Consider the following 27,877-nt stretch of genomic DNA (forward strand, 5'->3'; position numbering starts at 1 on the left):
TAATTGAAGTTTTACATATTTCTGATAATTACTTTTCTTTTTTCATTCAGAAAATACATATTCTATAGTGTCTAATGCATTGTATAAGTTTGAAGGAGATGATTTTGCTCTCACATAAAGCGCTTTCCATTAGACCGGACTGCGTTTTCGTACTTCAGAGATTGCTGAGAAGAGCGCTATCTATTTTACAAGCAACAGGGATTTAGGGATTCAAGTGAAACACGGCCGATCGCAATGCACCGATGCGATCGCTATTTCCCCAATTTGAATTCAAGTGTCACATAATTTTCTCATATTGAGTTGATGTGAAGATGAGTAATTTTAAAAAACATTGTGTTTCCACAAATATACAACTGCTCATCTTCATTTATTAAATAGGTACTTTTTTTTTGTATTTTTCTATCATTTCGGGCACATGACTGTCGTCTGCTGTACTGCAGCATTAGAACCGTCTGTGTCAGTCACTGCAGTCGCAGCCAATGATAAGTAATCCAAACAGATAAAAGAAATGTTCCCTTTTGTTTTTGTAAATCACAGTATTGTTTTATGAATGACGCAACATGTAGTATATAAACGTCCAACTACCTTTGATCTTTCTTTCAAAAATAAATTATCATTGTAGCAACGCTATATTAAGTATGTACCGTGTTTAAAATATTGACGTTTTGTCCGATCAATGAGTTTACTATGCATGTATTATTCAACTCTCAGTTTTTTATAATTTTTGTTTTAACATTGTTTTAATATGCGATTTTTTTTGTATAAAATGATAACTTCAATGATAATTTTGTTCCCTGCAAAAAAATTCGTAATTGCTTTTTCTTTTTTAAACGTGTTCATTTTATAATTTATATATGACATCACTCTTCTATTTCAGTAATAGTTAGAGTTTTTCTTTTTAGTGCTTCGTACTTAATATAAATAATATTTTTTGGCTAGGGTCATTCATTCTTTGTACCGTTTTCTAGATTTTCTTGTTACAAAGTTGTTAGAATCTCCAAATTAATCATGAATTTCCAGTCTCTTGTGGTGCATATTTTGTTTATACTCGGTTTTTCTGTCATCTCGTCTCTTGCAGGTTAGTAGGTTATACTTTCATTTTTAATTTAGTAAAAATGATTAATGTATTTCTGATGAAAAATTTAAAATTAACTCATTGAGTGGTACTACTATTATCCCTCTAATTGTGAAATCTTTTATGTATATCGTGAATTTCAAAGTAACATGGGGTACACAAAATAGCATATTTTGAAAAATACCAAATATTCGGTTAAAATTCAAACCAAATATTTGGCCAATACAGAATATCTGATGGTTTTTAAAAATAAATTAAAATCTATTTTATTTCATGCTAATTTTAAACAAAATTCTCATCTAGTATCTGTTTTTTGAAATGTTAATGTGCTTCCATTTAACATCCTAAATTTACCTACATAAAGTATAATTTTTTTGAAATAAATAAAAAATAAAAGGATTAATCAAAAAAGTAAAAGCAAATTAATATAATATAGTAAGTGGCTGATTTGATGCATGTTTATCTGCTAAAGTGCAAAAATTGATAATAAATTTCTCTCCTGAAAATCATGGTAACATGTTATGCCATTGATAAAGACTCTGTAAGAACCCTTAATGTTCCTGCACCATAATTTACCTTTATTAAACTTGGGTTTAATGATTATATTAACAGTTTATTTATTAGTTTGTATTTAACTATTATTTCATATTTTCCCCAATCGATTTGCATGGGTCTTATGTTTTTAACTATGTATTGGCATTTTATTCCCAGAATTGTAAACTTAGTCATTTTATTGCCATATATTTGAATATATATAAAAAAATGTATATAATATGATATATCATACTATATATAATCGACTATTTTACTTTTTCTTTTAATTTAAAAAGTGTTTATTGTGTTGCGGATGTAACTGTAGGTATGGTCACCAGGCTTGGAGTAATCGCCAATTACGTAATCGTAATCTGAATAATGAATTACGTTTTTGTATAATCATAATTGTAAGCTGTCAATAGGATACTCTTGTAATCGTAATCAAAATCATAATCAGGATTTTCATGCGTAATCGTAACTGTATTCTAAGTAAAATAATCCATAATTTCCCCCTTGTATTGTAATCGTGTTAGCTTGACTTTCTAAAAGTGAAAAAAATTAAGCCGCGCTTTTACTAATTTATGGAAAGATAACATAGAAAACGATTTCTTTCTTTAAACGACTATTCAGTGCTCGTCCCCACTCATCCCTGTTTGCAACTGAGAGAAATACTGAAAAGCAATTCCAGTTCTGATTAGCTGCAAAGAATACTTGTGATTTAGACTCTTATTGGGACTTCCTGCTCTTTTTTCCCAATTCAATTCAGGGCTAAGACAGGCCCTATGTTAGTCTGGTATACTTGCCCTCCTCCCTCCAAAACTCATATAAAACTTACACTATTCTGATTTGGGCCAGGGAATCAATCCCTAAGGGCCAGGCCCCTAGTTTCTGATTAGGCTAGTATCTGGTTACCAAGAAGTGCCAAATTCAGCTCCTTGATACATCCTGCGTAAAAAATGCAATTTATCTTTCTTCTATTGCATACTGGTTATATCTTAATCATGAGAAAGAAATATATCACTTACTTTATTCTATTTCATTTTCAGCACTACTTGTGATTGAAGAAAAATTATTTGTTTTGAGCAATATTTTGTTACATTTATTTTTAACTTAAAACAGTAACTTAAAACAGGTGTGTCTTATAAAGTTATAATCATTTTGTAAATATGTACAATCAACTTCTGGAAACTGCAAATAAATTGCTGTATATAATTTCAACTGTTCTAGAGTCTTTGAAAATTATTTAAGTTTTTGAAATTCCTTGAAGAGTACTTTCATTTTACCTCTTATCAAGAAAATAAAATATGACTTGTCCAAATGCCCAGAACATTACTCTTTTGTTACTTATTTTCTGAATCTCTACACCATTTCTTTTGAAGCGTTTTGAACAATTTTTACCATAGAGCATTTGATGAAATGGAGGGGGAGAGGGATGTTCGGGAAGCGAACAAAAACAACTTGACTTGGTAGAAAAATCTAAAGCGAGATGGATGGATGTGTTGGGGGGGGGGGGGCATTTTGGGGTTTTGCCCCACCTTGGAAAATTCTTAGATCCGGCAGTGCCTATCTTATACACTAAAGAGATAAAATATGTTTTTATTCTACTAATTTTGTTCTTTCATATTGAAGCACCTCCAGGAAGAATGATATTTTTGCACTTTGCTTTTCTAATTCTGCGAAACGTTTCCATTTCTTGTGGGCATTTATTTTTCAATATTACAGTGAAATCTTGTTACAATGAATACCAATAGAACTAAATTTCCATTTGAAAGAAACACATTTTCAGTACCGATTTAATAGCCATTTCATTATTTGAATTCCATTAGAACAAAATTTCCAATCCCTTGAAGTTTGTTGTAACAGAATTTCATTGTATTTTGTTTTTTTACTTTGAGAACATTTCAATCTTCTCTAATCTCCTCTTCTGCTTGTTTCCTAATAATTTTGAACTCTTAATATCTCCTTGAATTTTAGCAGCAAATATTTCAAATTTTTTGTGTTAATGTAATTTTTTAGTGCAAATTATTTCACTAAAATCAATGGGAACAAGAAAAGTAAAGAATCAACTTAGAGATTTTTCATATCTTAACTCTGCATCTTTTTTTGATCCTTATAGCAATTAAAAGATGTGTTCCAGACTAAGTTGTGAAAAGGTTTTTGAGGTTAAACAGGGACACACTGTTTACATATAAGAATATGCATAGTTTTAGTGCTTCATGGAAGATTATGGCCTTCAATCCCTGGTTTTGCTATGCCACTGGTATTATTTTAAATACCTTTGGTGACAGCCTTGCCTATGGTATTTAAAAATCTGATTTTGGCTTATGGCATTTAAAAATCTGAATATTTAAAATCAGGGGTCTGGCCAGAGGATGTTGGGGTCTGTTAACGGACCTTTCAAAAAAATTTGATGAACAAAAACGGACCTTTCACAAAATCCGGATCAGCCAAAACGGACCCTTCACAAAATTCTGATAAACATGAACAGATCTTTCACAAATTGTTTATTGAAGGAGCAAATCTGAAAGCAAAATAATGCAGCATATTTCCGTGTATAAAACAGATAATTTTTGGAACCTTTTTTAAAGTCAAATTAGATGGATCAGCTTTTACAAAATCTGCTAATTTTGCAAGGAAAACAAATTGTCACTCTTGTGATGCTCCTGCAAGCAATAAATAATTGCTACTGCCAAATAAATATAATGCTTGTTGTTTGTTTCTTGGAAAGAAATTAACAGCTGAAGATAAGTTTCGATTTAAATATTTTTTTTTTGTTTGTTTTATCACAGCTGATTAGCAGTGGTGTTGTCTGGTGTTGTGGTAAACTTTTCTGAAAAGGCGTTGGTAAGCACTTTCCTTCCCGCTCATGATTTAATAAACAACAATAATAATAATAATATATATCAGCGAAATGAACTTAGAACTGCAAAGGGATAGTAAGGGTAGGAAAAAAATGATCTTTTCAGATAGGGTTACCAACTTTAAAATTATTGTCACTTAGCATCTGGAGTGGAGTTATACCTAAACAATGACTTGATTAGAAAATATTCTCATCATTTTACTAGCTTGTCAATATTAGGTGTTTTTATGGGTGCGGTGCGATGTTTAACTTATTTTGGGCGAAAATTATATGGGTTTCAGTTTTCGATGCTAACAAAGATGATTAACTTTTAATTAACCCTTTTAGTTACCGTTTATTTTCTTTAGCTGTCAACATTTTGAAAAATACAATCTTTTAACATCCAATGTGAAAATCCTATTTTGTCCTTTTTTCAAGCTAACTTCACTTTATTAGGATGCAAATAAATGAAAAGTCTCTTTATTTTTGTTAAAACGTTCGTTTCAAGTTTTGAAAGAAAAATTTCATTTTCTTTTATGAGTCAAAAGTTAAAAAATACTGAATTGATGGTTTATTTATTTATTTATTTTTTTGCTTCAACTGTGTCCGCAGATATTAATGATATGTTTATTATAGGACTCTAAAATGCAATTTTAAAATAATTTTATCAAAAATATTTCTTTTACAAGCTGTTTTTATACTCTTGATGCCTTCACTTTGAGAATTGCAATCTCTTTGTATTCGCTATTGGAATCTGATGTTTCAAATTTTTGATGTTTAGTACGCTTTGTAAAGAGGTAAACAAGTAAGATATCTTTGTACTTTTGTTAAAATCATGGAATTTATAAGTTTTAAACAAAATTCTGTGATTTTGAAGTGTGTCTTGGGTCAAAAAGTACAATGCTGAATCCTTGTCTGATTTTTTTTTTTTTGTTAAAATTATTTTAAATAGTGTACAGAAATATTTCTCATATAATTTTACGTAATGTAGAATTGTAGATAAATATTGATACTTGAGAGAGCGATGCCAACTTTTCCGTTTTCCCTTCCCATTACAAATATCTAAAAGTTTCCCAGAATGATATTCTCAACATAGAAGAGGAAAACACTCAACTTTAAGTTTAAATGATGCAGTTTGTGACACCTATAAATTCTAAAATTTTCTTTTAACTTTTTTTTTTTTGCAAAATTATTTAACTTTTCACAAAATTAATTCATTTTTCACAAAATTATTTGATTTTCCACAAAAAATTGACCCTGTAAAAAATCCTGGACAGACCCCTGAAAATAATACCAAAGACTATTCCACTTGTATTATTTTAAATACCTTTGGTGACAACCTTGTGTATGGTATTTAAAAATCTGATTTTGGCATATTTAATGCTACAGTCAATGATATTTTATTTTGCAGTGAAACCTGTATTAACTGTATTACCGAAGGATTTGACGTTTGGAGTGCATGAAAATGGCTCATTCACTGTTAACCTTCAGTAAGCTGCAATTTTTTTAAACACTATTTATGTATGTTTATTTAAATACATTTATTTTAAGCATTTATGTTTGTTTTAATGCAATTATTTTAAACATTAGTTATGTATATTTATGTAGTGAACTTAAAATAAGAAATAAATTGTACATGTTTCAATCATACGAAAGATTTCTACTTGCATTATGTTAAAAATTGAAAAATCATTGTTGATATTTTCCTTTTCACTTGCTAGAAATCACTGAAAGTAATACAATAGATCTTAAACAAGATCTCTCTGGTAACCTTTTACTTAGAATTTTTTGAACTAACTGTTATTAACTTTTACTTTATCACTTTTATTTGAATGCTTATTTATGTTATTTATGTGTCACGGTGAAGTTAAAACATTTAGTGGCTATCTGAAATTTATGCTGGTTACCATTCTTCATATTCCTGGAGCGTATGTTGCAGTTTTAAATATTTTGTTATTACATTGTAACACTAAACAATTAGTAGTTCCTTCATTTTCCTTTAAATGTAAAAATGATGCAAAATGGTATGAAGCGTGTATGTTTATATTTCTCTTTTGACTATTTTAAAGAAAGAGGATCTTAAGAGAATGCTCGGCTCTTAAATTCAATTGTAGCTTGTTTTGTTTCTGCATGATTAGTACTTGTCATCTCAACTATCAGGGTTTTGCTCTAACACCATAGGTTAAACTTCAAAAATTTTTGTGTGACAACTTGTAGCATGTTTTCTCTTTAACACAATGAGAAAACTGTTCCAAAGTCATGAGTCAAATGAGGCAGTGAGAAGCAAAGGGATGTAAGTGGACATTTTCAAGTTTTGAGTAAAATACGTTTAAAGTTGCAGTGATAGATAGGATTTCATTGAAAAGTTTTCTAAACCATGCTGTATAGTAGCATCTACCAGGGGCTACTGGTACTATTTCTGGCCCCATGACAGAGAAGGGGTTCACCTACCATTTGTGCTGATTATCATCAAATTTTTAATTTTGGCACTTACATCCCTTTGCTTCTCACTGCTTCAAATGTAATCTGAGGAAAAGATCACTGATAGAGATTATAAGATTGATAATTTATCAATTACAAAGCTGACACCTTTCTTGAAAATCCTTGAATTTTACTTTGCTGAATACAGCAAAAATGCAGAATGAATATTTTTTTTTTCTGATGGGTCCTTTAAAAAAATTTTAAATTCTTGTTTTTATGATAGTTTCTTGAAAATAAATGAGAAACTAATCCCTTTTCATACCTGCTGACTTTACGGGTTACTCATAGAAGTTTCGCATTCTAACCAATTTTAATGTATCAATCCCAATTTTTTTCCTTTTTCAAAATCTAAGTGCATCCACCTCCACAAAACTGACCCATTTTTCTGTCATATGCGATTCTACTCTTTGAACATCATTAATTTTATGTTTGCCATTATTTTAAATTCTTTGTGCATTTCATATTCAATAGTAGAGAACTTGCACTTTTCACAACCTGTCAAAAATTGCAATGATTTTTTAGCTGAAGTTGAAGGATTTTAAAAAGCAAAATTGAGCTAAAAAATTATAGATGTTTTTAAAGGAGATATGATATTGAGTTTTGAAAGTAAAATTAAGCAAAAGTTAGGAAATGTTAAGATTTCCTCAAATTCAGGATTTTTTAGTCTTTCTTACTTAAAATGTGGACAATTACATTGGTTAATTTAATTAATAAATATTTTAGCTTTATCTACCCTTTAGTCTCATATTTTCGCATCATTCTTATTTTTCTGCTACCTTAATTTAATTTGAACAAACCTCCTATCGGATGAAATAGTGTGTTCACGTAAAAGTTTTGAGCATTTTCAAAATTTAGCAAGTCTGTTTACTCCATTTTTGCTACATAGTGCAAAAATTCTTCAATTTTTTTTATTTTTGGAGTCAATATGTATATTAAATAATAATGAAAAGTTTAGAAGCAGTGTTTGAATGGCTAAATTTTATTTGATGATTTAATTCAGATTGAATTACATAATAGAAAACTGAATATATGTAAATACAAAACTGCCGAAATATCTTAACAGTTAATTTTAAGCAGCTCAAGGTACTGAAAATAGGGCTACAATTGTTAACTCCAATTTATATTTAAAAGTATTCTTGGTATTCTCCTTTATACCAATTTACTGAAAATAGCATCTAAGTTTAATTGAAATATGACACATTTATTAACTTTTAAAGTATTTACCATTTTAGTAGAATAAATATAAAGAAAAATGTTAAAAATATGAAGAACATTTTTTGTTAGATTGTCTGTAGGAATACTTGAATTAGTAAAATGATCAAGTATTATTGTTACTTTTGCCCCTTAACCAAAATTTGATCTCTGCATGTAAAACTTGGAGAATTTCTCCTTCACTCAAAAGTTATTAACAAGTCTCTCGCCTTATGCTCATAATACTAATTTATTTATTTATTTTTAGTGTTCCAGCTCCTGAAAATATAACTATTTATTTTAACTACTCGGACGGAAATAATTTATTTCCATTGCCAAATGACAAGGTTATTGAAGAAAATTCAACAGCCAACTTCACATATAATGTGCAGCCTAAAGATGCTGGGCACACCACAGTTCTCGTAAAAGCTTCACCACCTGTTGTTGGGTAGGTTATCATTTTTTCCCTGGTTCTGTGTAGTGTTTTGCAATTTGTTATATCCCACCTCTATGAAAAAATTGACACTACTCAAAATTTTAGAAAAACCTGCTAGCTACTGATTTGAAACCTACATTAAATGCTCTTTCTTTGAAACAAAACTTGCAGAAAGTTAACTTACATACGTGGTGCGCGGTCGCATAAAAACAATATTATCAATATTGAAACATCATTAAATTGTCTTAATTTAGAAGAAAATTTTTCGAACTTTTTAAGCATGCATTTTTATTTAGACAAGGAAAACTAACCAGTAAACATCGCATCATAATGTTTTTATACATATTGTAATATTTAAGACGAAATCACTAAAATCTGCAATTGCGTAAAACCTTGATTTTCTCAAATTCTGTTTTTTGAGTTGTGTCACTTTCCTTGCCGGAGTGCGATATGTTCTTCTTGTTTGGCATAAAGCTAGTGCAAAGAAGAGGGAGCAGACTAAATGCATGCTTTTAAAAGGGAAACACACTATATTGTTTTTTTTTTTTTTTTTGGCTGCATACGGTCAAAAAATTTATTAAAAAACAAAAGAAAACAAACATATGTATCACCAAAATGTCGCTAAACTCGTAATTTTTATGGCCCACGTCCTCTTCTCCTTCTCTTACCTATTTTGAGGCGACGTGTCTTCTGAAATAGCTGACAGGTGCAATTTATAATAAATTTAATGTGTAATTTTTATATATATTTATGTTATTTAATTTTGAATTCATAATATTTCCATATTAAATAATCCAATTGGGAAAGAAGAATGTAAACTTTATCATCCATTATAATGATAGATAGTAATTTTCTTATATAGAATGCCTTTCCCAGTTGATTCAAAATTCACTGTTGAATCTTTATTTTTTGGACCTGTGAAAATTTTAAGCAAAGAGTATGAATTCTGTTCTTAAACTTTCTGTTGACATTGATTTTATTTGTTTGTTTTCAATCTTTATGTTTATGATATTAGTTTACATTCTTATCAATCATCATATACTTGTTTTATGTGACTCTGACCCTGTTTTAAACACTCTTCCTTAGTACCAAAGATGCATTTGTGAGAGTTGGTGTTTATAAGAAACATGGCTGGGTGATTGTTAGTGATATCATTGGGTGGCTGTACTTCATTTGCTGGTCTATTTCTTTTTATCCACAAATAATTGACAACTACCGCAGAAAAAGGTATTTTATTATTTTTAATTAATAGCTGTTATAAAGATTTCTTGCATATTTGTCTGTCTATACAGTATTTTCAAGTTAATGTGAACATTTTTGGAAAGAATGATTTTAACACCCGCCACCAGTTTATAACGCTAAACCAATGACAAAATTACATAAATTACCCTGCTTGAACCACATACCGTGAGTTTCAAATGCAATAAAAAAACTCATATTTATCTATTTCATCTTTACATCGAAACATAAAAATTATGCATTCTTTGAAAATTTTTAATTATTGATTTTCTTAAATTTGTCAGAAGCCCATTTACAAATTACTATTAATCAGTGTTTTTTTTTAAAGTCATTGGAGTAGTGTAGTACTCCACGTTTGAACACTTTCCATGCATTCATCATTTTACGATTTGTAGAAGGCGGCTCAGCATCAAGGCCTGCCAAGGCAAGCATCAGCCTCATGTATCATATCAGTTCTATCCTCTGTCTGATTCCTATAACAATCTGGCTAACTTCATCTTATTCTCAGAAAATAAATTCATCTAAGTTCCCTGCGAATTTGGTTCTTTTCTTGGTTTTATTTCAATCTGTGGGAACAAGTAGGAATTTCTTTCTGGAGGAGCCCAAATCTAATATCATAAAAAATTTCCAAATCAATATTGTTAAAACCTGTGTGCATCCTGTAACCCTAACTCTTCTGGGCTGTAAATGTCTACCCAGGTCAACACTGGTACTGTTGGATACAGGACATCTAGGAAAAGCCATTCCGCCCTGTCACACCCCTCCAAACCGAATCTAATTGGCGGGACATCAAGGATGGCCTGAGGACATCCAGGGGTAAAAGCATTTTGTCACCTGCCGCAGGTGTCCACTGCAGGTAGTGAACAAGGGTTGGGAAGGAAAGGAAGTAGGAGAAGAACCCCCCTAAAATATTTAAAATATTAAAATTTAATTAGAACTTTTAAAATATTAAAATTCTTCTTCAAAAAGAGTGGTTTTAAACTTATTTTAAAAGGCCCCTTCGGCTCCTCACTAAAATACGCCCATTTCCTTCTGTGAGTCACTTTTTACTTTCCATCGCAATGAGGCAAATGATAACTTATGTATTACATCAGGTATAGGCATACAGACAACTGAAAAAATGTTTAAATTTAAATTTTTGGCATATATTTAAAACTAGTGGTACCCACACGGCTTTACCCGTAGTAGAAAATGAAAAGGTCATTTGGTTTGCCTCTATCTTTACAAATATTGGATAATGATTCTCACACCAATTTGCTATATTCATTCGCTTGCCCATGCCCATGTTACGGTTCCACGTTATGATAATTTCGTAATTTATCATAACGTGGAACCGTAAACCATGTTGTGATGATTTGCTCGGTAAAATTTTCTTAAAACTGGAATAGAAAAAGAACGAAATCGAATTTTCGAAAAATCTCTTTGAGGTGCACACCCCCATGCTACAAACTAACTTTGTACCAAATTTCATAAAAATCGGCCGAACGGTCTAGGCACTTTGCGCCTCACAGAGATCCAGACAGACTTTCAGCTTTATTATTAGTAGAGATTTTAAACATTCTAAAAATGCGTTAAACATATTTAGCACACATAGATTATCAAGCTACAGTTATCAATAGATTATATGCATCTGTAAAATAACTTTTTTTTTGAAATAATAAATTTTTTTCATCCACTTTTTCAAACCTTAGTTATAGCACCTTTGTTTTAGTTCATGACCTTTTCCCATTCTTAATAGAACATGAAATTTTCTTTTTAAATGAAAATTAAGCAATTGATAAATCTACTGTTACTTTCCTCTAGTGTTGTTGGATTGAATTTTGACTTTTTGGGACTCAATTTGACTGGTTTTATTGCTTACTCTGTTTTCAACATTGGTTTAAAGTTTGTCCGAGAAGTGCAGGTAGTAACAGCAAATTAACTTCCTTTGCTCTATGCTGCATATCTTTCTACTAAATTTACACTTTCTCATTCTTTTACAGTTAGAATATCATTCCATCAATCCAACTGGAGTCATTCCTGTCGAAATAAATGATGTTGTATTCGCTGTACATGCCACCTTTGCTACAGCTGTATGCATCGGGCAATGTTTTATTTATGAGGTAAGAAACAGTTTGAATCAGATTGGGAACAATCATTTGTGAGGGAAAAGACATTTGTGTAATCATTGAATGACTTACATTTTATATTTAAATAAATCATACAATAACATAGATATGATTTTATTTAGTAAATTTAAATCTAGGCCAATTTTAAAACTAAACTTAGCTACAGCCCACGTTGTCCAAGGCCTACTATGCCCATCTCAGTTTCTGTAACCAAAGCCAAACATGAAGCAAATAATTTTACTTTTCTCTAAATGTTAAAGTTGCCACATAAAGCCCCATAAGAATTTTTTTTTTTTATTTTTAAGATTTTAAATTTGTCATCTTTTAAATATGTTATGTCCCAATTACAAGATTGATTTCAATACCATTGTGTTAAGAAATTAAGTTTAACTTGTATATTCTTTAACTGATCTAATGTAGTACCATTTTTTAAAATCTTTTCCGTGTATTTTAAATGTTGACAAATGTTTCATTGTTATTGTTCTTTTTTTATAGAGAGGAGATCAGCTAATTTCAAAAACAACTGTTGCTGCTCTAGCTCTTGTTTGGTCTACTGCTGCAGTTTTTCTTCTTCTAACTGCACTTGATGTTAATAAATACACACCCTGGCTTACATTCTTGTACTTTTTTTCATATGTGAAACTTGGAGTTACACTCACAAAATATATACCACAGGTACTTTTGATAAATTAAACTTATGTTGTTTAGTTTACATTAAACTAACAAAATAATGTATATTTTATTTAAAAAATATTGTCTACTCTTCTTAACTAATACTTATGCTTGTAATATCTGTATCTCTGAGCCGGAAGGACAAAAGTTCAAAAATTGCTATTTTCCTTGCTTTGCAAAGTTGACAGATTGTGTTACTTTTCAATAGGACTCGACCAATGCATCGGCGCCGATGGTTCAACAATTTAGCCATCGGCATCGGCGGCCGATGCTAACTTGCAGGAAAAAATCGGCCCATCGGCCTTAAAAAACATCGCAAAACCGATGGAATTGGACAATGTTTTTGAAAGAAAAAAAAGGACCTTGGTTGTTTTACTTTTCAATACAAAGTAAAGGGAGTTATTGTTTTCGTATAAAATTGTTTACTTAAACTTCAGTATGAATTTCTATTTTTGGCACCACTGAAGGAGTTTTTAACACTGCATTCAGGTACCAAACAAGTTAATTATTGCGTTGTTTCTTGCGACTGGAAGTACGTATGTATCTCTCATAAGTCATAACTCAAAAATGGTAAACTGTAGAAGGCTATATTTTCGCATGTGGGGTGTGCGTACGTTCCAGTTGTGCACTTCCCTTTGTGTTTTCGATCGGGTGTTCTAAAGAGCCTATTTACTCATTTTTTGTGGCTATTAATTACAGTCAAACCTCCATATATCATACTTCTACATATCAAATTTTCTATATTTCGAAATTCCAGCAAATTTCTATGTTCATTACATAGAAAAATTGTTTCTATATATCGAAAAAATCTCTATATATGGAAAAAAATTTCGAGACATTCGTAGATTTTTTCCCCACTTTAGACTGTTTGTCTCATGAAAAATGAAGATTAGAGGAGAAAATTACGTTCACTAAAGGTTGCTACGGAACTCATAAGAAATCTGGGGTTGAAGGGTGTGCAGCAGTAGCGGATTTTAGAGGGGGCCCAGGGGACCCTGCCCCCCCAAAAAGAATTAATTAATTTCACTATTTTATTTATTACCTTTTAATTGTCTTTCTTTTGCATTTTTTACGTAGTTAATTTAAAAGAACACAAAATACTCACAGTATATTTTGAATAAAAGCGTTTTTGTTTGCTAAAGAAGTATTATGTCAGAGGCTCTGAGTTGCAGAATACATTTAACTCACTGGTTTCGAATTCAAAGGACCGTATTATCGCAATTCGTCCTCTAATTCTTCTTTGATAGAATCAATAATTAACACCTTTTTTTTTTTAAATGTTGTTAAATAGGCCCTATTTAAAAGTCATTTTGATTCAGGAACCTATTTGCAAAATTATAGATTTCTTTTTCAGCTTATGAAAAATGCAAAATGAAAGAAATCATATGGTAGTTTCTTGGAAAAATTGGAAAAACAATAATTTTTAATGGAAACGACAGGTAGTATCAATATGTTATCTCAACTGTATCATGGCTTTAAGAACAAATCAGCAACTGTTTTGAAATTCACACAAAAAAAGTTAATGAATTATTCAGTAAAACGTATATGTTGTAAAGTTATGATTTTCTTTATAAATTATTTTTAAAAAATTCAAGTGAGGTATTGGTTTATTTAATAACCTTGCCCTCGTGTTATAATCATTATGATAATGTTCCTAAGTAAAGCCGTTCATAGTCTAGCATCTCGGTGACATTATATTGGGTTTAGTATTTAGATGGCTTCAAACGTTAAGGATGTTTTCCATCCACATTCAAAGTATATTAGTGCATAATATTCATGTACTTAGAAGTAGATTCATTGACCTGAAAGAATCCTTAAAAAAAAATAACAATAACAAACACGCACATTTAAGTCATTAAAACTTCGTTATGAAACATCAAAGGCGGGGGGAGGGGGGGGGAGGGGGGGGCTATTCAATTTCACGTCCCCTCTCCAAAAGATTTTTCTTTATCCGCCCCTGGTGTGTAAAGTCGTTGTTCCGTTCTGAAGTTCTTAAATGCCCTCAAGTTTATTTCAAATCTTAGCTGTAACCAGTAACACTGTAAAATCAGTTTGAAGTGGACTTTTTGATTGATTTTTTACTTTTCTCTCGATCACATTGTTAAAACGAAAATCCCCTAATGTTGCGATAAAATTGAATTGCCGAAGAATATGAAGATGTATGGTTGGCGTAAAAATATAATTTCTTTTAATTTTTTAATCATTAACTTTCATTTAATTCAACGCTCATATAAATTATAAATTGGGTTCCATACACGAAAATTAGTGTTTTTATTTTAATGTTTTAGAATACTTTTATGATAAAATAAGATCGTTTCCATATATCGAAATTTCTATATATCGAATTTTTTCAAGGCAATTTGCTACTTCGATATATGGAGGTCCGACTGTAATGTCCGACCTCGAAAGCCGTGACTAGCACCGTTGAACGGTTCTATTTTAAAAAGGGGAAAGAGAGTTTGATTAAGAAAACGCACCATGGCAGCATTTCTGCTTTACTGATAAGAAAGGAGAATAACTTAAAAAAAAAAAAGCCTCCACTCAAAACCAACACTTCTGATAAACGAATTCAACGGGAAACAAAACGAAACAAAACAAAAAATAAATAAATCCCCCCACATTCGTTATCTCTCTTATCAATATATTCCCCCTATTTTGGTAAAATAGGAAGCGACCTGACGCATGCGCAAATTCAAGGAAGGTCGCGGTTTAAAATATCAAACAGTACTTATTTCAATGCAACACTAATATAGCGTCTCAGACTGACGATCATTTGGTGATATATTGCAGAATTGGAGACTATGGAAACAAATATGAGATGTAAAAACCGGTTTTGTTTCATTTTGCTAGATTTCCGTTAAACCGATGGTAATTTATCGATATTTGTAATATGAGTCACAGTAATGCATTCTTTTATGTATCGCTTCTGCGAAGCTACAAGTTTGCGGCCCGTCGAAATACATGTTGGGGCCCTATTTCTCTATCACAGAAGTTGTAAAACATTTATCATAACCATTTTTGTAACTCCTACGGTGCCCCTATGGTTATGAGGCCTCTCGTGCAATTGCAAGACTTGCTATATTTTAAATCCGCCACTGCACATCAAAACAAACTCAGGTGTAAGTTTTAAAACGGTTTTTCTGCTCAATGTTTATGATTATTTTGAACTCTATTTTTTACGACTATTTTTGTATTTCCGAGAACACTTGCGTGCCCCTCCTCCCACTCCCTCAATTTCTGAAATTAAATTCTAGTTGTACTTCTGAGTTGTTTGAAACTAACACCATTCACAAAATTAGAGATTTCTTTTTTTTTCAAGCTTTATCTATTGCTTAGGAAGAATTTAGAGCATTAATGTAAGAAATTGGTTAAAGACGTTTTGAGTGGTGACATAATTCGGAAATCAAAGGAACTTTTGAATTTTTTCTTCAGAAGTGCTGAAGTAGATTCAGAAACTCTTCCGAGGCGTTGGTGGTAGCGGTTCTGTATTAAAAAAATGAAGCCTAAGTTGGGGCCGAAGTTTAATGTTGTGAGTTACTCCAAAATCAGAGGGTGACCCTCCTAACCCACCCTCGTCGCTTCAAGTATTTCTTAAATATTTAGCGATTAATTATATTGATCAAGAAATGTCATTTTGAGTATTTCTTATACTTGTTTCACCTATATTTCATAATGCGCCATCTTTTTTGCATCATTAATAGCGATCGATTTTTTTTCTGTTGTAAGTAACTATTTTTATGTATTTATATAAAATCAATGAATAAGTTATTTTCGTTTTCATCATATTTTTAATAATATGTTATAGAAAAGTTTCAAGAATTTTTTACTATGCAATTTTTTAAATTTCAGAAAATTATTGTTAAATTGAAAAATTCAATTAGAGCTTGTTTGTAGTTCTTCATAAAAGATTAAACAATAAAATTGTTCAATATTACATGTGCAAACATCAGATCAAGTAGTATATGCGTTCAGTTATTAATTTGGTGTAAATATTGAGTTTGTTTATTGTAGCTGCGTTTTAAGAACCTCGCTCTTTTCATGGCTATTTCTTTTTTCCGTAAAATTTATGTCACTGTCATAGCTTTTATGAAAAATGCAAACTTTTCTCTTCATAAATTTTGAATAAGTATAAAAATATTCCTATTATGATTTAATATTGTAATTTATCTGTTACCTTTTTTGTTTAATTTGATGACTAAAAAATGTCTATGTGCAAATGTCTATGTGCAAATAATCATACCACTGGAAGTCCATACTTTAAACTTGGTACACATAACAATGAAGGCAACATCCATCTGTCGGATGTTCAAAATAGTTGAAAAAACGTCCACTCGTAGAGGCAGACCATAAATCCATGATCAATCAATCCCAGGCACACCCATGCCACAAAAACAGCAGCACAGGAAATTATTTGCCCAGCTTCAAGCAAAACAGGAACCTTCCACTAGCAGAGGCAGCTCACCATATAGTGGATTCAATCCAGTCTGACCGGCTCCGAAATCTAATATATGCCAGACGAACCTTCCGGCCCTGTTAGGCCTAATACTTAAAAAACATCAACTCTTCAAATTTATATTCCTTAAAAGAAACTCCTTCGTTACTTGTAGGGCACTGTTTTAGAACATCCTGCACTGTTAGCAGGCTATCGAATCTTGTTACTGCATATCTGAAAACCTCCACGTCCTCTGCGTGGATAACTCAATCTACATGCTCAAATCAAAACACACCGTCTGCAGAACGGAAGCAAATCATAAGAGATCGATTGATTGATTGACTTTCTATTTAAACCATCTCAGTTACCCCCTAGCAATGACGTGACCTCGTCAAAATTTACATCTGTTGCATCTGAAAGCAACTCACAGTTAATCCTTCAACTGTTGCTATTTCTTAAATTTACATTCTTGACTGCTACCAGCAGAAAGATCCTCAACTCATGAGGCCTGACGTCACGTCCGCCGATGGGCGAAACAAGTGATTGACATGTCGGGTGTTTAGTCACTTGGGGATTTCTCACACTCAGGATTTTACGCACGCCGGGTAATTCTATCTTTTAAAAACTGGGAATCAATTTCACAGACAAGTTTGAATTTACTGGTGAGTTTTAAACAATTAAAATACATTCTATCTTTTTACGAAATTGCTCCAAGAACCAAAAATATAGGCTTATGCCAACATTTATCTTCTCCTGATGGCAGAAAGCGACGTCCATGCAATTGTTTTTTTGCTGGGAACAGGTAAAAGTCACACGGAACTAAGTCCGACAAAACGTTATGTTATTTGTTTGTCATATCAGAGTATTGAGCAATCTAACCGTGCATCCTCAACATGATAGTCGCCTTCTTCCCCACGATGAAGTAAAAGCTGCAGCGCAAGAGGCCTTACAGGAGGTTACGATAAATGTCTTTCAGGAGTAATTCTAAAAGCTATACGAACGTTGGCAGAAGTGCATAGTCATTCAAGGTGACTATTTTGTAGATAGATGTACTTCGGTAATGTGAACTATTCAGGGTAAGGTTTTATACTTGTCCTCGAACTTTTAGATCATACTACGTATGTATGAGCTTTCAACTTACTACTTCATAATGTTTTTGAATGACGCTATTTTACGCGCATGAAGATATCACAAGAGAATTTGCGATAATTAACAAAGGATGCGCTCAAAATGAATATTTCGGTCATCTATATGTTCTTAAGTATATGTGCATGTACAGATGTGCCAAAAAAACTTGTGAAGCTCAAATTGGGTGATTGTAAAATAAAAATTTCGGTTGAAATCTGATTTTTTTTTTTTTTTGTGATTACAATTCCTTATTTGTAGAAAGGAAGTGAAGTGTAATGATCCTTTAAATTCCTGACAGTCTTATCAATTTATTTCTGTTAGATTTTTTTTTCCATCGGCCATCGGCAATCGGCCATTTGAAGGAAAACAATCGGCCATCTTTGAGCAATCGGCCAACAATCGGCATCGGCCCATCGTTCAAAAAATGCCATCGGTCGAGCCCTACTTTTCAATGGAAGTTTTGGCTTGTTTTATTTAGTTGGTGGATTATTAAAAAAAACATTTAGCGAGATTCATGATTGAGGACAGAATAATATGCTAGTAAAGTAGTTTTATTTATTTATTTTTTTTTCAATCGACTGTAGTTGAAAGAAAATATTGGAATGCCCTTTCTTATCTTCAACATAATAAAGTATCTTTAGCTTGCTATCATTTTTATGTATTAAGCATCTCAATATGTACAGTTCTGCTCTTCCAAAAGAACTTGCTTAATACCTCAGGATGTAGTTGCAATCATTTTTTTTTCAGAGACAAATGAAGCTTTATATTTACTTTCAAATATTCCTTTGAAAAATTATATCAACTCCATATTTTGAATTTCAATATCCTTAGAAGTAAATTTATTAGCAATTATTTTAAAACCAAAAAAAAAAAAGAAAAATCTTCTTAGTCCTTATTGTTTGAATCTTTGTTTTAGTAATATTTTTTATTATCATTCAGTTCAAGTTTTTATGCATTGATAGTGAAACAATTTACTGATTTTAAATTCATAGTTTAATGAGTCATAAAGCCAGTTTGTTATTATGTGAGACTGCAATTTTGTAGCTTCATGTGTGGTTGTTGTCTTGTCTATGAAAAGTTTAAATATTTCCAAAAATTTGGAGGATGGATTTTGTGAGTTTTGGTGCCTGAAAGTGGCATATGATGTTCCCGGTGGCGAGCCAAGTCTAAAAAGTAACTAAGTTGGCTTGAAAGTTGAAAAAGTGTTCAGGCATTGATTGGATCTGGGGACGGTGTTTGCATATGGGTTAGGATCTGGTCTTGTCTTGAGAAATCTTGATGCCCTTGAAATGGCCAGTAAAAAGTCTTGCTATAATGGCTGCAAGGTCCATAAGACAGTTGAGATCTGGAATAGAAGGTTTCTTGAAAGGTTGCGCCTGGCAACTGCATTTGCGTCTTCAGCGGTGATGAAATTAGTCTGATCCAAATTACGAGCTTCTTTGGCAAGGACGTTTGCACCATTTCCTTCCATTCCGGCATGGGCGGGAATCCACCAGAGAGTGTAAGTTTTTTTTTTCTCTTTGTCTCGAAACCTTGTTGATGCTTTGAGTTAAATTAGTCTTTGCATATGACTTCTGATACTGATTTTGAGTTGGAGAAGATGGCCAGTCCTTCTGTTGTCTTTGGATAATGTAGGAGAAAGAGAGAAAAAGCTTCTCTGATTGCAATCAACTTACTAGTGTGATTCGGAGCTATTTTGCCATTTGGGATCGTTAAAACTGTTCTTTCCCCAGAAGGTTGGGTAATGAGGATACCTGCACCACCTTTATTGAAGTTGTCAGAGGAACCATCTGTCTAGATTAGTACAGTGAAACCTGGGTATAACAATACTGTATAACAATAAACCTGTCTCTTACCCCCAATATTCCCTTTAGTCCAGACACAATTCTCATTTATCTAATGCATTTTCAACCTGTCTAGAGTGATAATCTCATTTCAGGTGCACCTGTCTATAATGATAATATACACATTTTTCTTCAAAACACAAGAACTTATTTATTTAACTATCATCGCTTTTTATGTTTTTTAAACTGCATCCCCAATTTGAGATAAGAATTGATGGAATCACGCGATAAAAAATGATTTCATTCTGAGCTAAATTACACTGGCATCTAAATGGTATGGGATAAAAACAAGTAAATACAGATGGAAGTCTGGGATTTTCTGTCAACCATAGGTACTCTTTTCGAAAAAGGAAAAATAGTAGTAGGTAGGAAAAGTAAAGTGAACACCAAAGTAAAGCAAATAAAAGATGCCACTAGTGTCGATGTTGACCTACTTTTTATCGAGTAAAGATGTTCTTGATGCTGATAGTAACGAAAATATCTTTGTGTAGTATATAAATACAATTTCAAGTTTTAATCCTATTAATTAAAAAATCTAAAATTACTAAATGTTTAAATTACCTCTTATTAAATTATCAAGTTAGTTTAATTTTTATTTATGTAAAGCTTAATATATTATATACACACGGCGTGTAGGGGTGAAAATATTCAAACTGTCTATAACGATAACCGTTTTTGACAATATTTTTTGGGTCCCAACAGTATCGTTGTAGACAGGTTTTACTGTACTTTGTTTTGCTGAGAACATTGCCTTTCTACAGTAGTCACTGGTTGGGTTCTTTCTTTGAGCAAGATTGTAGAAGGTTTAGGAGGGTCTTACAATACGCAGGCAGTTTACTGGGAAGAAAAGGCTCTGGTAATATATTTATAGAGAAATACTCTGTGGAGATGGTTTCTCTAATGTCTCTGTCAAAGTGAAGAGTTAACAATCTGTGAATCCCGTTAGTTTCTGTTCAAGAGTTGAAGGCTTTGTTTCAAATGTGATTTTTGTTACAGCTTCTTATCTTGTTGGTGGTAGCTTCATGCGTTCAATTTTTAATAAGAAAGATAAATGAATATATTTGAAAAGCTTTTAATTCATGTTCTATACAGAAATGAATGAACACTATTTTGAATTTTAGGCTGTTTTTAACTATAAAAGAAAATCAACTGCTGGTTGGAGCATTGGAACTGTACTGTTTGATGTTGTTGGAGGACTCTTCAGTATTGGACAAATGTTTATTATTGCATATAACTTTAGTAAGTGGTTCTCTTTGAATTTATTTATTTTGTAGTTTGATTCATTGTCATATGTTTTTTGGAAAAGTTTAAACTTTTCTATGTTTATTTTGAAGTTGCATGAAATGTATTTAGCCCGCTTCTGCCCAAATTATTTTTTTGTGTAGAAAAAAAAAATTCATGCACAGAATGTCAATGAATAATGTATTTAACACATATAAAGAAACGTTTTTAAAAATTTTTATGTATTTAAAATAAGTTTGTGACTCTCTTAGACTGAAATATTAACTTGTGTCAGTACCTGCAACCTAAATGCAAAGCAGCAATATTGCCCCACTCAAGTCACATTGGTCAACAGAGGAAGAACACTCCTATAGTGAAATATAAGGATGAAGTTTGATGTCACCTCTGAGTCATGGTGAAGAGTAGAGGGTTAGCTAAATTATTTTTTCTAGGCATATCAGCCATTGAGAAGGAATACTAATGGAGGAAGCCATAGCAAATGTCTCAGTGAAATAAGCGTGGGACCCAATGTTTCCCAGGTCAGGTGATTGTGTTCCGGTATTTTACCGAATTTCCGGTATTTTTGGATGCATTTCCGGTATTTTCATGTCCAAAAATACCGGAGTTATGTTTTTCTTTGTTATGCTTTTATCTCTGTACCTCCGCAATTTTTTAAAAATTATATAAAATATATAATACTCATCAAATATACCTGCAAGAGCCTTAAGATGGACACCTATCCTTTTAGATGGACAAATGTCAAGATAATTTTGTATAACACCAGCTCAAAAGTAACTTTGTAACCCATTAAAATTTTAATCAAATGTACACACACTATTTTGACTCTGACTATTGAACTATTTAATACTATGGCATAGGTGCACTTAAGTAATAGGGGCCAAAGATTACCCCCCCCCCCATTCTCGCCTTGAATCTTTCAGGTATTTGATGAACTCACAATCACCCCTGGATTTGTTTGGCTGGGAAGTTTTCGCGTTTTAGCACGCAATCACTCTTTTGGCATTAAATATTTTTCAGACGATGCGACAGCGCTTATTATGAATTCGGGGCTACACATCGGAGCAACTCTGGCTCCAACTCTTTTACCGCATAATAATAAATAAATAAATAAAAATAAAAAAAAAAGAAAATTAATTTGAATTCTAAAATTTTGAATTCAAATTATGTTTTTCGCAATCACGAACTGAGATAGGACCCTACTCATCAGAGTTATTGTTTCTGGAAATGGCTCCTGTCCCCCCCCCCCCAAGTCTGCCTCTCCTCCTGGGCGGTTACTTGTGCATAGTTGTGTGTGTGTAGACCTGTGTGTATGCACGTAGGCGTGTGTGAGTGTATGTGTGTAAAGTCGTGTGTGTGTATGTGTGTGAGCGTGCGCGTGTGTAGGACATAGACACCTCCAACCAGGGGAAGCGGATAGCTCAAAACCGGAGCAGCTGCGCCGCGCCGCCAGCAGTGGACGGTGGGTGGTGCTGCTGCAGAGGCTTCTGGTCCAAGTTGAAAAATGCACGGACACCAAAAAGGGTCAAATAAGAACAATAAGCAATCGTGATTGCTTAATAACAGATACAAATACAGGTCTATCATTCAAACTCCCTCTCCCCACTTCTTTCCGGATTTTAAAATACAATGTAACTGCATTTTTCATGTATTTTGATGTTTATTCCCTGAAATAACGGGCATGTACAAATAGTTTAAAGTGTTCTGTTATTGACTGAATATTTATGGATTCATATGTATTGTAATCAATGTTTTGAAATGATTTCATACGCAGGCGTACTAGTATTTAAACTGAAGCATAAAAATTAGCAAATCTTTATTCTTGTGCATCTGCTGTTTACAGGAGCTTGGCGAAAAAATACTCGCCAACAAAGCAAATGTACACAAAATGCTTAAGAGCCGTTAAAATAATTACTAGTTAAGTAAAAAGTGTTTTTATGGAACTAAAATGTTATTTACACTCAAGATATACAATGTTTTATAACTTTTATAGGTAAAATAAGTACAAAAATTTAAAAATTATAGGCAACTGCGGAATATGTACTCGTTGAATGCATATAAAGGTTATTTTTTCATTATTTAGAAGTAAAAAACATTCGTACCTGCTAGGGAAAAGTTACTGGACCTCCTGGTGTGGCTTTTTCCTCACAGTTTACAATGCTAGAATACTGCACTATTACTATAAATCTAATTTTTCCTTCTACAGTTAAATGTTGCTATCATGCATGGTTTCAGCTAATGAAAACTTCTTCAGCGGTTACGGTCAACTCGAAATTACTCCCCAGGTCACATGGTACTGTTGCCGTATCGGGATAGTAGGGTTGCACTCTCTCCATCTATTCCTTCTCAATGATATCAGCAGTGCCATATTTAAAGGGAAGCAAACTGGGGGGCAGGATGGCAATTTCTGAGCAGTGGCAATTCACTTTATTTCTGCAGTTGTTTTGCTAAAACTTGGTATAATAACTTTAGGGACAATGTGTATAGTCATCAGTTTCAGGTTTTTGCTCCGGCTTGGAAAAATTTTAACTCCCGCACTGTATATCAGCATCAGTACACTTTCATGGAATTTTATGTTCACTTACTTTAGAAAGTGTAAATGAATATTTAAATGCTAAAGCTTTGAAACTTTTGTTGGTGTATATCATTGCAAAGATGACTCGCTACTTTTTATTACTTTTCAAATTGTGTTTTCTTCGACTTAATACTTTTGTATTACTTCCTGAGAAGTCCTTTTAAAAAAATTTTTTCGCTATTCCTTTGCAATGATAATTCAATTTAAAATATCGTTCAGTAAAAGAAAGAATATTAGATCCCTTTCTTTCTCTTGTCATGAAATTCTCTTTGATGATATGATAATCCAAGAATGTTGAACTGCTTCTACCCAATCAAGAATGTTCAATGCTCCCTGCTTGAAACAGTTTCCACCTGTTGTGGTTAAATCACCTGTCCAGTTCTAAAAAGTATTATTTGCTTCATAAATATATAAAATAAGTCAGAAACTGCAGAGCTTTGTTCTAAACCTACCTATGAATATCTTTAAAATAATATCAGCAAAGCAATAAGTCCAGTTGAGAAAATTCATCAAGACAAAACCTATGTCTAAATCATTAAGTTTATTAACATCAATACTCAACCCAAATATCACTTATCATTCTCAAGCATGGTTAAAAGAAATGTTTCTAGAGGTACTTTGGGGGTTATAGGAAGATAAACAATGTCAAATAAAAGTTCTGTGAATGATGCACAGAAACAGTAGCATATCAAAAGGATTTAGAAATAAACTCCCTTCCCCCAAATGCAGAAATGTTTTGTGTTCAGTCTTAGAAACAACTAAAACCAACCACATCCCCCTCTGAAATTTTTCTTTCTGGCAGAGGGCAAGAGCCAGATTATAAGTCATCTGAGTTTACCTGCACCTTTTATATTTCAATCTCTTAGTTTTCACAGCATGAGCTTCCTACAAGTTTCAAATGGCATATGCTTATTTTTAAGTACTAAACAGCACTCTCTCACATCAACACTGCATTTCTGCATTCACGCTAAAAATTATAAAATACTCAGATCCCCTTTGCTTGCCCTTACATTTTCGACCTATTTTTGTGACCCACTCTGTACGCATATTCATGGTTTTTATGAATCTCTTTCAGATGACTGGTACTCCATTGTTGGAAATTTTACTAAATTTGGTCTAGGTTTGGCTTCTATTACCTTCGATGTCATCTTTATGGTTCAGCACTTCATTCTTTACAGGAAGCATCCAGGAACAGACTCCATGGAAAACTCTTTGATGGCTTGAATCAATATTCAATTTTAACTTTTAATTTTATGTGTGTGTGTATCTATAGATACATATACTTTTTAACAACCCACCTAGTTTGATAATATTAACATTTTATTTATTACAATGACTTGTTTTGCTATCTCAGCATAATGTGAGATATTGATTGAAAATATTTTTATATTCGTTTTAATTTTATCACAAGTAACAGCTATTTACTCATATTGCAAGGAACCCAAGAACAAATTGATTTTTTAAATGGTTCCAAAGGAGAGAGAGAGGGGGGGGGGGATCTATTATGTTTTGAAAAATATTTTAGATCCAAGATATTATGGAAATCAAAACAATTTTTTAAAGAAAGATATTCAAATAATTTGTAAAAATTTAAATTGCACCATAGTCATTTTCAATTTTAGCATTTTATAATTGCTACCTTTCCTAGTAAAGTTCAAAATGAATAAACATCTTTCTGCAATACATTAACAGCAGTCAACAATATGATAAAGCAAATTGATTGCATTAACATGTTTCGAGATTTCAAGGAAACCCCTTTTCAATGCAAAAAAAAAGTGAACTTTTTGAATGCACACACTTTTTTGCATCTTTAAAACTCCAAGACACTTGTATACAATCAATTGCTTATTTAAACTTTATTTACTGATGTTACTGGTTTGGTTGCTTATTTATACTCATAGTCAACCATTAAATAAATACGCAACCTTACTTCTGTCTTGATCTTTGATGGCATCGCCAAAAACAAAAGGGGAGAACACATTCACTCAGATCTGTTTTAGCTGTTACTCTTTTATGCAATTATTTTAAATGCTCATAATACACTTGATTTTAATGATAATTTTTCCCTCACAAATCAATGAATGAAAAATACTCACAAGCCATTCAGAGGTAAAATATTACCTCAATTTCAATCAATATGCATGAAATACTTAATTTTTTCTTAAAGTGGTTTTAATATAAATTATATTTATGTTGTGCTTAACGTGAATATATAACTCATTGTTGATATTTATAAATGTTATTGTTAAAAATATTATCTATTATGCTTGCTCAGCACGTTTGGTTTCAGTGTAAAGGTAGCATTTTTGTATTTGTTACCTCATTTTTGGTTTACAATGCTAGTCAACATAAGTGTTACATCCTACGTGTAAATAAAGTGCATTTCCAAAAAAAAAAAAAAAAAAAAAAATGCATTAGCTTGTATGAAATACTTTTTATTACGAGTAGAGAAGTTGAAATGGTCTTGATGATGGGTTGCTTAAATTTGAATACTTTACTACAGTATATATGTGTAAGTACTCTATTTGCAGTGCAGTGCTATACTTAGGTGGTAAACTGATAGGAGTTGATACATATGATTTAGGACTACTTCTGTGCCTCACAAAAGTGGACAGCTTGCAAGGGTGACCAACTTAACAGGTTTTAATGTAATTTAAAATTATTTTTTAAAAAAATTCTTATCCAGTATCATGTACACATGACTTGATTCCATCAAAGCTCAAATGGTACTTCTGTTGCTGCAAGGTAGACATACAGAAATTCATTTACACTACAAATACGTATAGTTCGTTGTTCAATAACTATAATAATATGTAATGGAGCTTACTTTTCATTATATGACACTATATAAGTGCTTGTTTAATCATTCACTCATTCACCTCAAAGTACTGTAAATATTGGTCCTTTTATCCAGAAAGACGGGAGGGGCCATAGTAATTGTTGTAGCATAAAAAAATGGCTATTCACTCTAGTGTTACCTGTAACTTCCTCCTTACATAGCCGGTTGGAATTCCAAATGCTATAAGCAGTGCCGACTGCTAACCAGCCAAACGGTAGCCATTGGTCTTTGAAAGAAAAACTTATACTACCTCTTGACGTGTAAAGATAGAAAAACTAAAAAGAATTATGTATTTAATTTTATTTTAGTCATAAAAGAAGATATGTCAGGCATGTGGACTCACTCAGAAAGAATTTTTGAAAGAATTTACCCAAAAAATGCGTAGTGGCCACATTATCCCCTTCAATCTTTCTAGTGTTAAAAAAAAAAAGAAAGACTCAGTACGGTGTTTAGAATTAATAAATGACTATGATAAATATTAGCAGTTATGGAAGATACCATTCACATGAAAACTTATCCTTTCAAATGAAAATTTTCATTAACTCAGAAATTTTAGTGCTATAAATAAATCACCATCCTAACTAGTTCAGCCAGAACTTACCTTCTGGGGTGAGGGATGGTCTTAACATCCCATACATGTATATAAACTATCATTTATCTTGGTTTTAATACATAGTAAGATTGGTAATATGTATTAAAACCAAAATTTTGATCTCCTCCCTGCACATCAAAGTTGTCTCACTTTATGCATGGGTAGAGTAAAAACTTTTATAAGCATTAAAATTTAGGAGAGTGGCAAAATTACAGCTCAGAAATGTCTGTAGATTCAAATAATGTAAAGTACAAAAAGCAATGTAAATATAAAAATATATATTCTGTTTTTAAATTTTTCGTATGAAGTATAATTCACTTGACAGATGAAATAAGATAAAGAATTTTAGGGAGGCAAAAAAAGAGAGAGAGAGAGAGAAAGATATAGATGAGGTTGCATTATCCATCTTGTACAAAGGCTGTGTTACAAACAAATGTGTGCTGACTTACAACACAGGATGAATGTACAAAAACTTGGAAATTCCACTCGGGGGAGGGGAGGGGAATTAAACCTGCTGCCTACCCTCGATACCTCAATAAAACACATATTTTATATTGTTTAACAAGTGTTATGGTATAGAAAATACTTGGAAAACAAAATCGGACAATCTGGCCTTTTGAAATCTGTAAATTTAAAGCATGACATCTCAATGC

General features: G+C 32.1%; 1 protein-coding gene across 2 annotated transcripts; it reads left to right on the forward strand.

Annotated features, from left to right (window-relative positions):
* The first annotated feature begins 283 nt into the window (after window positions 1-283).
* Window positions 284-26,189, forward strand: LOC129223939 (cystinosin-like). Of its 2 annotated transcripts, none has more exons than XM_054858322.1 (10): window positions 284-378; window positions 969-1,078; window positions 5,860-5,938; window positions 8,389-8,568; window positions 9,643-9,783; window positions 11,599-11,698; window positions 11,778-11,897; window positions 12,399-12,578; window positions 21,101-21,218; window positions 24,869-26,189. In XM_054858322.1, exons 2-10 carry the CDS (start codon window positions 1,009-1,011, stop codon window positions 25,015-25,017), a joined length of 1,137 nt encoding a protein of 378 aa, XP_054714297.1. In that variant the 5' UTR covers window positions 284-378; window positions 969-1,008; the 3' UTR covers window positions 25,018-26,189. The 2 variants fall into 2 exon arrangements, with proteins under 2 accessions (XP_054714297.1, XP_054714296.1); XM_054858321.1 differs by lacking the exon at window positions 284-378 and adding an exon at window positions 459-636.
* The last annotated feature ends 1,688 nt before the right edge of the window (window positions 26,190-27,877 follow it).

Source organism: Uloborus diversus, chromosome 6 (assembly GCF_026930045.1).
Source record: "Uloborus diversus isolate 005 chromosome 6, Udiv.v.3.1, whole genome shotgun sequence".
In the NCBI taxonomy this organism is placed as follows: domain Eukaryota; kingdom Metazoa; phylum Arthropoda; class Arachnida; order Araneae; family Uloboridae; genus Uloborus; species Uloborus diversus.

What these genes read in the sequence shown, in the direction of transcription:
- LOC129223939 (XM_054858322.1), top strand. Translation starts at nt 1,009, where the DNA reads ATGAATTTCCAGTCTCTTGTGGTGCATATTTTGTTTATACTCGGTTTT. An exon ending in TCATTCACTGTTAACCTTCA is followed by an intron (nt 5,939 to 8,388) that starts GTAAGCTGCAAT and finishes ATTTATTTTTAG; the next exon opens with TGTTCCAGCTCCTGAAAATA. An exon ending in AGTTTGTCCGAGAAGTGCAG is followed by an intron (nt 11,699 to 11,777) that starts GTAGTAACAGCA and finishes ATTCTTTTACAG; the next exon opens with TTAGAATATCATTCCATCAA.